Source organism: Oncorhynchus mykiss, chromosome 26, assembly GCF_057628025.1.
Source record: "Oncorhynchus mykiss isolate SJ-2025 chromosome 26, ASM5762802v1, whole genome shotgun sequence".
Lineage (NCBI taxonomy): Eukaryota > Metazoa > Chordata > Actinopteri > Salmoniformes > Salmonidae > Oncorhynchus > Oncorhynchus mykiss.
Window position 1 is genome coordinate 19420001 of NC_143047.1, and position 15305 is coordinate 19435305.

A 15305-nucleotide genomic window follows, 5' to 3' on the forward strand; every position below is an offset into this window, starting at 1 on the left:
AATGCCTCCATCCATTTTCTTAGAAAATGGAGTTTAATCCAAGAGGATCTTAATCCAACCCTCCACCCACGTACGCCAGGACTGATTCAGAAAACTCAGGAAAAATATGGCCTAAATTATTTCCCATCACCTAGGGATTAGTGTAGAACTGTCTCCTCTGTTGAAACTTCCACTACAGATGTGCTCAAATCCCTCTCCTCTCCGATATGAAATAGTTCAGATGGAGGATGGGCAAACACATTATGCTCTGCACCGAGACCTGCATCCCCCCGTTCCCCAGGAGCCGCCTCATAGGAGTGCAACTGACAAACACTTTCCAGACCAAAGCAGAACTTCACTCCGTCTGGCCTGGTTTTCTCATTCAACCCTGTATACGAGGTCTTTCTTAAGGAGAGTAAGCCTTCAGGCCAACCATTACACATATGGAAAGTATGTGAGTTTAAATTAAACTGTTCTCTGTGGAAAAATGCAGAGTTTTTGCACATGGCTGTGGACTCATTCTGAACAGGTGGCCAAGGCTTGTTTATTAGCCTATTTGGAGAAACGCAACGCAAAAGCACATATGCCTACCCTCAATCCAAAAAACAGACTTTCTTTTAAGTATTCAAAGTCAATTCTTAAGTTGCAAAAAACATGAAACATAATATCCTTAACATCTAAAACACTCAAGATCTTTTTCTTCTGCAAAGTTAATTCATACCATTGCTGCTGTCCGACTAGCAACCAATCCGGCGGCAGGGAAGTTTGCTCCGAGGGCTGCTATTGGCCCGTTCTGTCCCAGCAGGCTGTGTATGTCGCTGGGCAGACTGGTGGTGGAGCCCACGGCATGGTTCCGCAGGACGAGGATGGCATCATCCAGTCTGTCCAGGCGATCCTCCATCCGAGACTGGGAGGACCGAGAGAGAAGAGGGGAGGGGAGGGGAGAGGGGGGCGAAGAACAGGAGAGAAGGACAGAGCAGCTTAATATAAGCACATTAGGACAAAAAATGGAGGACATTGTGATTTTATGGCGTGATCTTGGAGTGAAAAAACACCACAGGGATAACAAAAGCATAAAAGAAAGACACGCAAAAACAGATGAAGATAAGCCATTTCAACCTGAGGAGGGGCACAAGGGATGCATGTGTTCATAACAGACAAGCATCCTCATTTGTATCTATAGAAACTGATAAACGGGCTGGCACACCACTCATTTGGAGCACCATGACTATTCATTTGGTATTAAAGCGTCTTATGCTCCTAAGCTGATTACTGCAAGCTGAAATGTCAGTATATAAATAATAAACAACAATAAAAAGCATGACAACAAAACATTTGAAACTGCAATTAAATGGAACTGAACGGAGGCCAAGCTGGTGAAAGAAAGAAAAACAACTAAGGATGTGCAAAGGTGTCAAACACTGATGGGTAAAGTCTCCATCTAAAGGACAGGAGTACCTCGCATACATCCTTTAAGAATGACATGGCATCCTGGAGATGCTCATGAAGCTGCTGATGGACTCGAGTTTTCTGCCAAAATCAGATAGAACAGGAAAGCATGTGAGCACAAATAAACATTAGTGGAAGAGCCAGAGATAGTATAGACTGAGATAGAAGGACGGAGATAGTGTAGACTGAGATAGAAGGACGGAGATAGTGTAGGCTGAGATAGAAGGACAGAGATTGTATAGACTGAGATAGAAGGACGGAGATAGTGTAGACTGAGATAGAAGGACGGAGATAGTGTAGGCTGAGATAGAAGGACAGAGATAGTATAGACTGAGATAGAAGGATGGAGATAGTGTAGACTGAGATAGAAGGACGGAGATAGTGTAGACTGAGATAGAAGGACGGAGATAGTGTAGACTGAGATAGAAGGACAGAGATAGTGTAGACCAAGATAGAAGGGCAGAGATAGTATAGACTGAGATAGAAGGACGGAGATAGTGTAGACTGAGATAGAAGGACAGAGATAGTATAGACTGAGATAGAAGGGCAAAGATAGTGTAGACTGAGATAGGACAGAGATAGTGTAGACTGAGATATAAGGACGGAGATAGTGTAGACTGAGATAGAAGGGCAAAGATAGTGTAGACTGAGATAGGACAGAGATAGTGTAGACTGAGATATAAGGACAGAGATAGTGTAGACTGAGATAGAAGGACAGAGATAGTGTAGACTGAGATAGAAGGACAGAGATAGTGTAGACTAAAATAGAAGGGTAGAGATAGTGTAGACTGAGATAGAAGTGCAGAGATAGTGTAGGCTGAGATAGAAGGACATAGATAGTATAGACTGAGATAGAAGGACGGAGATAGTGTAGACTGAGATAGAAGGACGGAGATAGTGTAGGCTGAGATAGAAGGACAGAGATAGTATAGACTGAGATAGAAGGATGGAGATAGTGTAGACTGAGATAGAAGGACGGAGATAGTGTAGGCTGAGATAGAAGGACAGAGATAGTGTAGACTGAGATAGAAGGGCAAAGATAGTGTAGACTGAGATAGGACAGAGATAGTGTAGACTGAGATATAAGGACAGAGATATAGTGTAGACTGAGATATAAGGACGGAGATAGTGTAGACTGAGATAGAAGGGCAAAGATAGTGTAGACTGAGATAGGACAGAGATAGTGTAGACTGAGATATAAGGACAGAGATAGTGTAGACTTAGATAGAAGGACAGAGATAGTGTAGACTAAAATAGAAGGGTAGAGATAGTGTAGACTGAGATAGGACAGAGATAGTGTAGACTGAGATAGGACAGAGATAGTGTAGACTGAGATAGAAGGACAGAGATAGTGTAGACTGAGATAGAAGTGCAGAGATAGTGTAGGCTGAGATAGAAGGACAGAGATAGTATAGACTGAGATAGAAGGACGGAGATAGTGTAGACTGAGATAGAAGGACGGAGATAGTGTAGGCTGAGATAGAAGGACAGAGATAGTATAGACTGAGATAGAAGGACGGAGATAGTGTAGACTGAGATAGAAGGACGGAGATAGTGTAGGCTGAGATAGAAGGACAGAGATAGTATAGACTGAGATAGAAGGGCAAAGATAGTGTAGACTGAGATAGGACAGAGATAGTGTAGACTGAGATATAAGGGCAAAGATAGTGTAGACTGAGATAGGACAGAGATAGTGTAGACTGAGATATAAGGACAGAGATAGTGTAGACTGAGATAGAAGGACAGAGATAGTGTAGACTAAAATAGAAGGGTAGAGATAGTGTAGACTGAGATAGGACAGAGATAGTGTAGACTGAGATAGGACAGAGATAGTGTAGACTGAGATAGAAGGACAGAGATAGTGTAGACTGAGATAGAAAGGCAGAGATAGTGTAGACTGAGATAGAAGGACAGAGATAGTGTAGACTGAGATAGAAGTGCAGAGATAGTGTAGGCTGAGATAGAAGGACAGAGATAGTATAGACTGAGATAGAAGGACGGAGATAGTGTAGACTGAGATAGAAGGACGGAGATAGTGTAGGCTGAGATAGAAGGACAGAGATAGTATAGACTGAGATAGAAGGACGGAGATAGTGTAGACTGAGATAGAAGGACGGAGATAGTGTAGGCTGAGATAGAAGGACAGAGATAGTATAGACTGAGATAGAAGGGCAAAGATAGTGTAGACTGAGATAGGACAGAGATAGTGTAGACTGAGATATAAGGGCAAAGATAGTGTAGACTGAGATAGGACAGAGATAGTGTAGACTGAGATATAAGGACAGAGATAGTGTAGACTGAGATAGAAGGACAGAGATAGTGTAGACTAAAATAGAAGGGTAGAGATAGTGTAGACTGAGATAGGACAGAGATAGTGTAGACTGAGATAGGACAGAGATAGTGTAGACTGAGATAGAAGGACAGAGATAGTGTAGACTGAGATAGAAAGGCAGAGATAGTGTAGACTGAGATAGAAGGACAGAGATAGTGTAGACTGAGATAGAAAGGCAGAGATAGTGTAGACTAAGATAGAAGGACAGAGATAGTGTAGACTGAGATAGAAAGGCAGAGATAGTGTAGACTGAGATAGAAGGACGGAGAAAGCGGAGAGTCAGACAGAGACAGATATATGGTAACTAATCACTGTGTCAGGCAGCATCAAAAATGTGGTCCTGTGTAGATAATAACTCCTGACCCCTCGTCCTCTCCTCCCACACGTCCCATCCCTCCCACACATTCGCCGTTCACACTGATCATAGGTTTGGTCGCTTCACAAAAATCCCATTGTAGGTGGCATTCAAATATAGTGAGTAAATATTTATCCCCACAGCCGATGGTGTGAATGTGTGATGTGGGCGTCAGGTGGTGTGGGGTGAAAACTGATCCCAAGTCGTGTTTCTGGTCCGCTTACGGACAGGCAGCTAGCGCTGGAATCCTGGAGCAGTGGTGGTTAAGTCAATGCAACAGCTGCCAGGTTCCCCAGCCCCCATAACTCCAGCCCCCCACCCCCCCCCCCCCCCAACCCCACCCTGGTCCACGAAGTAGGGGACAGATGGCAGGAGACACGCCCCAAGGGACGGTTATTGTTCAGCACTCCCAACCCCCCCCACCGACATTTGTCAGCCAAGAATCTTCATGTAATGCTATCCCTGCCCTCCGTGAGAGAAACCATCTACTGTGTGCGTGTCCATTAAAAAGTGCTCAGGGTGTGGGGGAAGGGAAGAGAAGGGAGGCAGGGAGACTTACCAGTGAGTGCAGGGAGTTCTCATAGTTGGGCGAGGAGGAGCTCTGCCCGGCTGCACCACGGGACCATTGGTTGGTACCTGAGAGAGACAGAGCGGGAGAACCACAGTTATCCACCTGACATGGCTGATTCAGACATCACAACATGGCCAATGATAAGAGACCTGCATCCTGCTCCACTCTACAGGGGCTGACTGACACACAGCACATCCACATCCTGTCTGGTCTCTTGTTGTTATGCTGTGAGAGGTATTTTCATCATTGGGGTTCAGCTGCATCATTTCCTGGTGACTGGGCTGCATCCTGCATCATGAGCCAGGGCCGTGGGTGGACGGCCCCAACATACACCAGCACACTGGGACACACTGGGACACACTGGGACATGGCCTACATGTACATCCGCTCATTAATGAGCTAATAGCCCAGGGAACAAAGTGAACAGTGATAAGAGGCCCGGCTGGGATAGAGGCTGTCTTCCACTGACACTGACAGAGTGATTCTTCCACGACAAAAGGACTCCCTTACTCCATCCAATGAGCCAGAAAGTTCCAGAAGGCTCTAGCAAGGCTGCACTCATGGGTGCTCCTCTTGTCCGCTGATCTAAGCCCGATGTGATTGGCTGACAAGCTTCCAGGGGTCACGATACAAATATCATCTGACCAATCACATGCCAAGCTGTGGTATAGTGTAACAGCTCCGTGGCTTGCCAAAACATGCAGACCAAGAGAGACTCAGAGACCTGACCTGAATTAACTTTCCATTCTGAGATTCTAGAGACAACCAAGAGACAGGGCAATAGTCCAAACAAATGGTGGAAACATCTAATTAAGGAATTCCATTCTATCCCAGACTGGGTGATCTCTAGAGCACATAAAGCAGAGGGGATCACAATGTGTGGGAATGGTTATAATCAGTACATGAAATGTGCAATGGCACATATAAAACAAGTGTGAAACTAAAATAGTGTGAAACTAAAATAATCTGCTAATCAAATTGAGGTCTGACGCAACAAAATATATTTTTCTTTGACTCTTTATCTTAGCCAATGTTGTCTGAAATATTCCAACTAACAAACAACAGTGCACCAGGAGGTAATGCATTACACCAAGCCTGTTGTGTGCACATGAGAACAGTTCAAGTCTCCTTAATCGATTGTGACAACGAGGAAACCTCCCAGGTTATTTATACTGGGCTGTGTTAGTGAGCCAGCCCCAGCTATGGGCCCTCACTATACCGTCTGGTCTCCATTACTGTGGCAGGAGACCAACACCCAGCCCACGTACTCTAGTATACTCTACAGATGGATACATTGTTTAGCTTACCTCTCATTCTCTCATTTAGGCTGTTTGTCAAAACCAACAGCAGGCCCCATTTTCTCCCTGTTCTCCTCTAAAATGGTATTTCAGTATTTGAGAGAGAAAGATCGGAGATCACTAGCTAACGTTAGCTTGTTTCTGACGAACACTAGGATTACATCTCCACTTGACCTGGGGGAACTGTTTAGGATTTTCCATTGATTCATCGTCAGCAGTGTAAACGAAGCATTAGTCCTCTTCTGAGAGAAAGTCTCTCCACACAAAGGTCCTGGAAAAGCCAGGCTTTAATTAAGAAGCTATTAAAAGTAACTTTGGAACAGGGATTGACGGAGCCTCTCTGCTCAACCTCAGTGTTTCCCTGGCGCGAACCAAACAGGAAGTACTCATAACTAAGCCTCCCTGGGCCTCTGGTCCCCACGTGGAGGAGAGGGCTAATTGAACACACCAGCAAGAGTTGAGTTGAGCAGCACCAGGGTGTATATCTGTTCCTGCCTGGTTGGGTTATGAAAGTAGCTAATCCTAATGAACAGATGGAGCAATTTGTGGTTAATCTGAACATCATGCCAAATCATGCCCCAACTGACCTATGTAATGCCCCCTATTCTAATTAACAAACTTCAAACAAATAAATGGATATTAGATCGCAAAACATGAAACAAGAAATACATTTTCAATCATCCCAGTTGCCCTTTTAAGCTACATTACATTTCATTTTTATGGAGGCGTTCTATTAAACTAATGGAAACAGATTTGGAAATGGATAAGTTATGACTTTTGGGAAGGGTTTTGGACAAAGGCAGATGTTTATTCATGTGGCAAGTCATGGATGTGGAATATTTGTTTTGCATTTGTAAATTGAACAGAAACTGTAGATTCACTGAGGATGATTATAAAGAGAAACTCTGTTTCACATTGTAACAAAAGTTGGTGCCCTTGGTACCATGTTGTCTCATCATTTGTATAACAAAACATTCCACACCCACATAACTGGAGTTCTCAATTTCCAGGTGACAGGAACTTCACTGATCAAATCAAAATGGTTGTTGGCATTCTACCTCCTCTGTCCTCCCAAGTAGGGCATGCTGCCCTGAGGCCTGGCTGGCTGAGGTGTAAAGAGGGGAGGGGTCGGCATCCCTCTGTGTGAAGCCGATATAGTCCTCCTCATCAGCTGAGTCACTGTCGCTCCTCGGGCAGATAAATGAGGCCCTTTGCAGGCCGGTCGATCCATGGGGAGAACAGCTGTCCACAGACCAGAGCAACAGCTGAGGACAAGGGGGGCATACGTGGAGACAGCTGTCGCCACTACATCACCACACACGGCACAACTGCCCACTAAAACAACACGCTGGGCTTTCCCTCTCTTTCTCTCTCTCTCTCCCTCCCCTCTCTCTCTCCTCTCTCTCTCTCCTCTGCCAGAGTGTCTCTCACAATTATTAAATGTCCCCTGCACATTGCTCTGCTACTTATGGACCCAGTTTCAGGGAAATTGATTATCTGAATGATCTGGTTGGTTATCTGGTAGAATGAATACAGTGACTGAGAGAAGAGGATGTCAAACTCTAAGAGTCTCTTAGTTCCTTTCACCAACCGAAGAGAGCTGACTCCTTATCACTATGTAGCTAGGGGTTGTCTGGGGTAAACTGCATCCGCTGTCGCCATGAGGCCATCGTGAGATAAACATCACTTGAAGACCATTGTGAGATAAACATCACTTGAAGACCATCGTGAGATAAACATCACTTGAAGACCATCGTGAGATAATCATCACTTGAAGACCATTGTGAGATAAACATCACTTGAAGACCATCGTGAGATAAACATCACTTGAAGACCATTGTGAGATAAACATCACTTGAAGACCATTGTGAGATAAACATCACTTGAAGACCATTGTGAGATTAACATCACTTGCAGTGTTCACCTACAGCACTAAGACAGAGCCTTATGGAGGAAGCAGTGTGAATGCTGTGAGGAAACAATAACCCACATCTCTCCATGGACTAGTTTAGGCTGGTATAATGCTATAGTGCAGTAGATCAGAGTGCAGACTGATGTTCTACCTGCCCTTCCAGAGGGGGCGCCGGTGGTCACCACTGTACCTGCTGAGGCAGCAGCACCTGCTGTGCAAGTCAGGGGCGACGGAGATCCTACAGGGGTGGAGGGGTTGGATGGAAAACTACTGCTGGTGTGGTCAGGTGAGTAAATCTGTGGAGAGAGAGGGGAGAGAGAGGGGGAGGGGGAGAGGAACGGAGGGAAAGAGAGTGAGGGGGATGACAGAAGGAGGGAGAAAGAGAGAGATCCGTCAGTAAGGTAGAACATGCAGCTCTTTAAAATCACAACCTATCGTTTCCCCATACTTTTTATAGCCTGTGTCACCATCCTTCAGCGGGCGCACGGCCGAAATTGGCTCATCAATTCTGGGGATTTTCCAACCAGGGAGCCCATAAAAATGTTCAGAGCATACATATGGGTCTTTAACGGTGAGCAGTGGCTTCAGTGAAAGCAAAAAAAAAGGTACCGCAAACCATATTCACTGCGACACCTGAAGGCTCTGACCAGTCTGGTGCCCTCCTCTAACTCTGATTAGTGTTGTTTTATTTACATCTCCCCCACTAGCCACAACATAGATAATATCATACAAATACTGTATCTACAGTAATATGGCTGATACACTATTAGAGGAGAAAGTAAACGTCTTTACTCTGGGGGGAAACAGGAACAAAGCGGTTGAAATCCTTTAAAGCTAAAGTGGACTAAAATCTGCCCTAGATCCCATTAATATCTTTCTAACATGGTGCTATATAACTCCAGTATAAACCCAGGGTGGAGCCATAGACAGGGAGAGATACAAAGGCCAGCATTAATCCCCCAATAGTGATGGAGCGGAGGGGGTTATCCTGAATGAGCTGCACCACCGCACCTCTCCATGCTAGACCACGCCCTGAACTGGCAGAAGACCTCTGTTACCATACCGTAGCATGTACAGCCTTCCACTGTGTTTGTGGGGAATGTTAAGCTTGGGTCAATGAGGTTTTTAGGGCAACATGACAATAAGAGCGAAAGAGAATGGGAGAGAGAGAGAGAGAGAGAGAGAGAGAGAGAGAGAGAGAGAGAGAGAGAGAGAGAGAGAGATAGCAAAAGAGAAAGAGAGAAAGAGATAGAGAGAGGGAAAGAGAGAGAGAGAGAAAGAGAGAGAGAAAAAGAAAGAGAAAGAGAGAAAGAGAGAGGATGATGTGATTCTGAAGCACACAGATTACATCTCTAAAACTTTCACAGGGATTTCATTTGTTTAGAGAAATGCTGGATTAAAGCAGACAACACATCCCTGATTTGTTCCCTTTAAGAGGATAGTTTGTGCCATAATGGAAAGTGTCTCCCAGTAAACCAGGGTATTAGAGGTTTGATTCCCATTAATTAGCAGAGGCAGTAGATCCAGAAGGATTTCCCTGCAAGTAAACATCACATCCTACTCATAGGAAACCGTTTCACTTCAGTAAACACAATGGAATGCCGTTATTAATAATCTTCTCTTTTAAGCTTGATCACCAAGCTTTTGTGTTTCAATCAACTTTTGGAAGTCCAAATGGTTTGGCTATTGCATGTCACTCCGTGTACCAAAATAGATGTTTTTCCCTGTGGGGATTTACACATGCTTCTTCTTCTCTATTCTTTTAAATCACATTTCTCAGTCAAAAGCATTTGTCACTGTTCAGTATCTTTACCCTGAGACACTCAATCCTGTTGAGAAGTAATGACCATCAACTGTGATCACAAGTGTATGTCTCAAATCAATGGGACTCAAAACGAATTAGCCAATATCTCTTCTCTTTCTAAAGCGGGCCGTCTATAGCCGTGACTCCTGACCCTGCAATATACAACGGGCCATTCTTCTGGTCCCGGGCTACTTCTGCTGTATTCAAACTGCAACACGACTCATTTTACCAACAACAAATGAGGCTCCGCCTCCTCATCGGTCACGCTCCCCCGGGCAGCGGGGGCCAATAAGCACGGCCCGTTTAAAAGGCCGGAGAACAAAAGGCCCACAAAGGGCGGCCCGCAGAGTTGAGCCACAGCAGTTAGGAACCCCCATCGCTCCCCCTGGCCTCCCCACTCCTCGTCTCACCCAGCCCAACAGTGTCCATTTCACTGCAGCTTTGTCATGCTAATAGAATTGAGTCTACGAATACAAAAATACTTAATTTGTGATTATCATACACCCTCACACACACTTTTCTCTTTCGGGTGCGCACCACTAAGCCATAGCACTTCCCAAATGTAAACCCACTACGCTTTTACACATCCTACTTCTCTCACTTTTTACTAGGAATAAAAGCTATGGTGGGTTTCATTTCTCTGAGGTGAGATACACTATATGGACAAAATGATGTGGACTCCCCGACAAATTAGTGGATTCGGCTATTTCAGCCACTCACATTGCTGACAGGTGAATAAAATCAAGCGCACAGCCATGCAATCTCAATAGACAAACATTGGCAGTAGAAAGTCCTTACTGATGAGCTCAGTGACTTTCAACGTGGCACAGTCATAGGATGCCACCTTTCCAACAAGTCAGTTTGTAAAATGTCTGCCCTGCAAGAACTGCCGCAGTCAACTGTAAGTGCTGTTATTGTGAAGTGGAAAAGTCTAGGAGCAACAACGGCTCAGCCGCGAAATGCTAGGTCACACGAGCTCACAGAACGAGATCGTCGAGTGCTGAAGCGCGAAGTGCGTAAAAATAGTTTGTCCTCGGTTGCAACACTCACTACCGAGTTCCAAATTGCCTCTGGAAGCAACGTCAGCACAATAACTGTTTGTCTGGAGCTTCATGAAATGGGTTTCCATGGACGAGCAGCAGCACACAAACCTAAAATCACCATGCGCAATGACAGGTGTCGCCTGGAGTGGTGTAAAGCTTTCCACCATTGGACTCTGGAGCAGTGAGAACTCTGGAGTGATGAATCCTGCTTCACCATCTGGCAGTCCAACAGACTAATCTGAGTTTGGCGGATGCTAGGAGAACGCTACCTGCCCCAATGCATAGTGCCAACTGTAAAGTTTGGTGGAGGAGGAATAATGATCTGGGGCTGTTTTTCATGGTTCGGGTTAGGCCCCTCAGTTCCAGTGAAGGGAAATCTTAACGCTACAGCGTACAATGACATTCTAAACGATTCTGTGTTTCCAACTTTGTGGCAGCAAAGGGGGGACCAACTCCATATTAATGCCCATGATTTTGGAATGAGATGTTCGACGAGCAGGTGTCCACATACTTTTGGTAATGTAGTGTATATTAGGCCGGGTTACAGATGAGTTCTGGGAGTTATTAAAATGAGAAATAATCAGTAAGAGGAGAGACAGAAGAGCTCTCTGTGAGGTTCTGTGGCTGTTGAAACCAAGAGGGCTCTAACTGGACGGAGGACATATTCATCATCAGTAGCACAAAGGTTTATGAGTTACTGTGTGATCAAAAATGGAACAAATACCAAGGCTGGATTATTCAAACGGGTGAGGTCTGTTTTAAACATTTTTTTTTACAATTTCCTTCTTGTATACTCAGAGATTAAGTCTATAATTATCCAGGCTTAGGCACAAAAACAACTGCACACACATCCCTCTGGGCTTATTTAATCAGCATTCACTATAGCACTTAATACCCATCGTGACCACCGAGGTCACTTCCTTTACAGACTGAAGAGAGCCATTAATATAATGCACCATCTCAGTTTAACACAGAAATAAAACACATCTTTGATATTAAAGTGAGTGGAGAAGGTACTGTAGTCAAGAACACAGGATTCACACCCAGAGAGGGGACCAACCTAAAGGGGATATCCACGGAGGATTCCTAACCATCCATGTAAGCCTAACGCCTCAATCAAACTGCCATTCAGAGGGAGAGAGTGCAATTTTAAGTGCTGCATGGATTGTGCCTCCATTTACAAGTAAACCAATAGGGCTTTACTCCCAACAAACAACCACTGTGGATTTGTAACATGGTTTCTATCTAAATCTCTTTTGAGGCTTTCCCATTTCCCCGGAGGAGAACAGGGGTGGGCTGTACTCACCGAAGCCAAGGCTTTGCCCAGTGCATCTCCAGTCTGCTGGCTTCCAGAGGCGTTCCCCCGATTTGCAGCAACTACAGAAACAAGGAGAGGACATTTATAACACAGAGCATAGATTAAAGAAGAGAACATCATTGTAGGAATTTATCTCGCCTATTGATATTTAAGAGTAGATCAACCAAATATTCGCCGTACCCATGACCCCGTCGGTGGTGTTGATAGGCGGGGTGTGTGTTGGGTTAACGAATGGTGAAGTGCTGGCGTTGCTGCGGTGGAAGCTGGACATTGGAGGAAGACTGGCATGGATGTCTGTCGGCGACACAGAGTGTGGAGGGTAATTCTGAAAGAGAAAGAGGACAAAACACTTGTTCATCAGGACAATGCAATATTGTGTGTGTATACACTTGTTCAGTGGTAAGAATAGCATTGTGCATTGTCAGTGAGGATCTCTGAATGATCCAATGTTGACCTAAATGACTAATGATGATAAATACAATCCACCTGTGTGTAATCAAGTCTCCGTATAAATGCACCTGCACTGTGATAGTCTCAGAGGTCCGTTAAAAGCGCAGAGAGCATCATGAAGAACAAGGAACACACCAGGCAGGTCCGATATACTGTTGTGAAGAAGTTTAAAGCCGGATTTGGATACAAAAATATTTCCCAAGCTTTAAACATCCCAAGGAGCACTGTGCAAGCGATAATATTGAAATGGAAGGAGTATCAGACCACTGCAAATCTACCAAGACCTGGCCGTCCCTCTAAACTTTCAGCTCATACAAGGAGAAGACTGATCAGAGATGCAGTCAAGAGGCCCATGATCACTCTGGATGAACTGCAGAGATCTACAGCTGAGGTGGGAGACTCTGTCCATAGGACAACAATCAGTCGTATATTGCACAAATCTGGCCTTTATGGAAGAGTGGCAAGAAGAAAGCCATTTCTTAAAGATATCCATAAAAAGTGTTGTTTAAAGTTTGCCACAAGCCACCTGGGAGACACACCAAACATGTGGAAGAAGGTGCTCTGGTCAGATGAAACCAAAATTGAACTTTTTGGCAACAATGCAAAACGTTATGTTTGGCGTAAAAGCAACACAGCTGAACACACCATCCCCACTGTCAAACATGGTGGTGGCAGCATCATGGTTTGGGCCTGCTTTTCTTCAGCAGGGACAGGGAAGATGGTTAAAATTGATGGGAAGATGGATGGAGCCAAATACAGGACCATTCTGGAAGAAAACCTGATGGAGTCTGCAAAAGACCTGAGACTGGGACGGAGATTTGTCTTCCAACAAGACAATGATCCAAAACATAAAGCAAAATCTACAATGGAATGGTTCAAAAATAAACATATCCAGGTGTTAGAATGGCCAAGTCAAAGTCCAGACCTGAATCCAATCGAGAATCTGTGGAAAGAACTGAAAACTGCTGTTCACAAATGCTCTCCATCCAACCTCACTGAGCTCGAGCTGTTTTGCAAGGAGGAATGGGAAAAAATGTCAGTCTCTTGATGTGCAAAACTGATAGAGACACACCCCAAGCGACTTACAGCTGTAATCGCAGCAAAAGGTGGCGCTACAAAGTATTAACTTAAGGGGGCTGAATCATTTTGCACGCCCAATTTTTCAGTTTTTGATTTGTTAAAAAAGTTTTAAATATCCAATAAATGTCGTTCCACTTCATGATTGTGTCCCACTTGTTGTTGATTCTTCACAAAAAAATACAGTTTTATATCTTTATGTTTGAAGCCTGAAATGTGGCAAAAGGTCGCAAAGTTCAAGGGGGCCGAATACTTTCGCAAGGCACTGTATATGAATGTGGAGCCCAGACAGACAGAGGGCTTTGGTTGGGCAGCAGCTGCAGGCTCCCTGTGAGTCCCAGTGAGACACAGTGGGCAGACAGAGCAGATGAAACACTGATAGGGGAGGTCAGCCGTGTCTTACACAGATACTGCCCAGACAGCAACATCACTACAGGCTCAGCAGAGAGGAGGGGATGTGCTCTGATGGGGCAGAACAGGACATGGAGGCTGAATACGCATCAGTCACAGTGTTTCCCCTAGCTGGACTTTTTCTGTAGGCAGGGTGGGCAATATTGCACACCACAAATATTAAATTGAAACCAATGCAAGCCAAATGTTTTATGAGAATGGGGCAATAGAGCGTAATAGGTAGGGGAGACATTGAGACATCACTTACAGTATGTGCGTACATCACTAGCTGGGTTGCTTACCTGGCGGTCATGTGAGTGCATGTTGACGTAATTTCCTGACTGCAGCATGTGAGATGAAGATCCTCCCAGCATTCCTCCATAACTAGGCTGGTTGATCCCATTGGAGGAATTCCACGGATCAGAAGAGTTGTGGGTCCCATCTAATGACAACAAACAGAGTTGAGTTGAAATGGATCTGTTTTGAGTTTCATCCCCATTCTTTACAGTATAACGACTCATGTAACAAAAGGATCAACCAATTGAAGAGACATCCTGGATTTGATTCCAGAAGGGAGCAAAGACGTTTTAATGGCTTTAGTTTAATAACCAAAGTCAAGTTTACATAAAATGAAATATGCCTGAACCGCCGTGAAGCAAACCACAACAGCAAACCACAACACACAGCTTGATTATGAGAGCCCAGAGAGACCTTTCCACAGAGGGCAGTCACCCTCCTCTCTGCTGAGTCGCTGGATCACACAAGGGGGTTGTTCACTCCCCCAGTCTGGTCTTAGGACTGAAACACAAGCCCTGTCCTGGACACAGCTGAGATAACACTAAGCCTTGGCTAACAGAAACCAACCCGATCCCTTCAAAGACCAGCGACTCTGAGACCAGGCTCAGTGAAATACTGTCTACCAGAAGAAAGAAATGGCTAAATCGAGCTGAACATTTGAAACTGTTTAGCAACATCAGAGAGAGTGACTACAGAGAGAGTAACTGAGTGTGATGTTAGGATGTTTGTCCAGAAATATTTTCTCATGGGTCCACTGTCCATCAAGAGGCAGGAGAAGAAATGGATAAAGACAGCGCATCAGATTGCACAAACAGATGACACTGGCTTCTTTAGACTCCATGACAGAGACTGTCTTAAGTCAGAATCACTTACCAAAGAAAGTGGTTGCAAACATACTGCTGGGGGGTTTGGGAGATGAGTAGGAGGGAGAATCTCTGTTGAAGTCTTCTGTGTTGGGAGAAGGGGCATACACCTGCCAAAAGAAAACAGACATTATTAACATGAATAACAACAGCAGGTGCATAGGGCA

At 44.8% G+C, this 15305-nt stretch overlaps 1 protein-coding gene across 19 annotated transcripts in view; it reads right to left on the reverse strand.

Annotated features, from left to right (window-relative positions):
- Window positions 1-15305, reverse strand: part of LOC110506541 (transcription factor 12) — a 95037-nt gene that overhangs the window by 6482 nt on the left and 73250 nt on the right. For 9 of the 19 annotated variants that reach the window (XM_090222336.1, XM_090222333.1, XM_090222337.1 and 6 more), the window contains 7 exons: window positions 15149-15248; window positions 14281-14420; window positions 12242-12386; window positions 12050-12120; window positions 8087-8192; window positions 4675-4751; window positions 701-886 (listed from right to left, as the gene is read on the reverse strand). In XM_090222336.1, coding sequence (XP_090078462.1) covers window positions 701-886; window positions 4675-4751; window positions 8087-8192; window positions 12050-12120; window positions 12242-12386; window positions 14281-14420; window positions 15149-15248 — 825 coding nt within the window. Of the gene's footprint in view, window positions 1-700; window positions 887-1437; window positions 1510-4674; window positions 4752-8047; window positions 8193-12049; window positions 12121-12241; window positions 12387-14280; window positions 14421-15148; window positions 15249-15305 lie in introns of all 19 variants that reach the window. The other 10 variants (XM_090222332.1, XM_090222329.1, XM_090222331.1 and 7 more) reach the window with 2 other exon arrangements.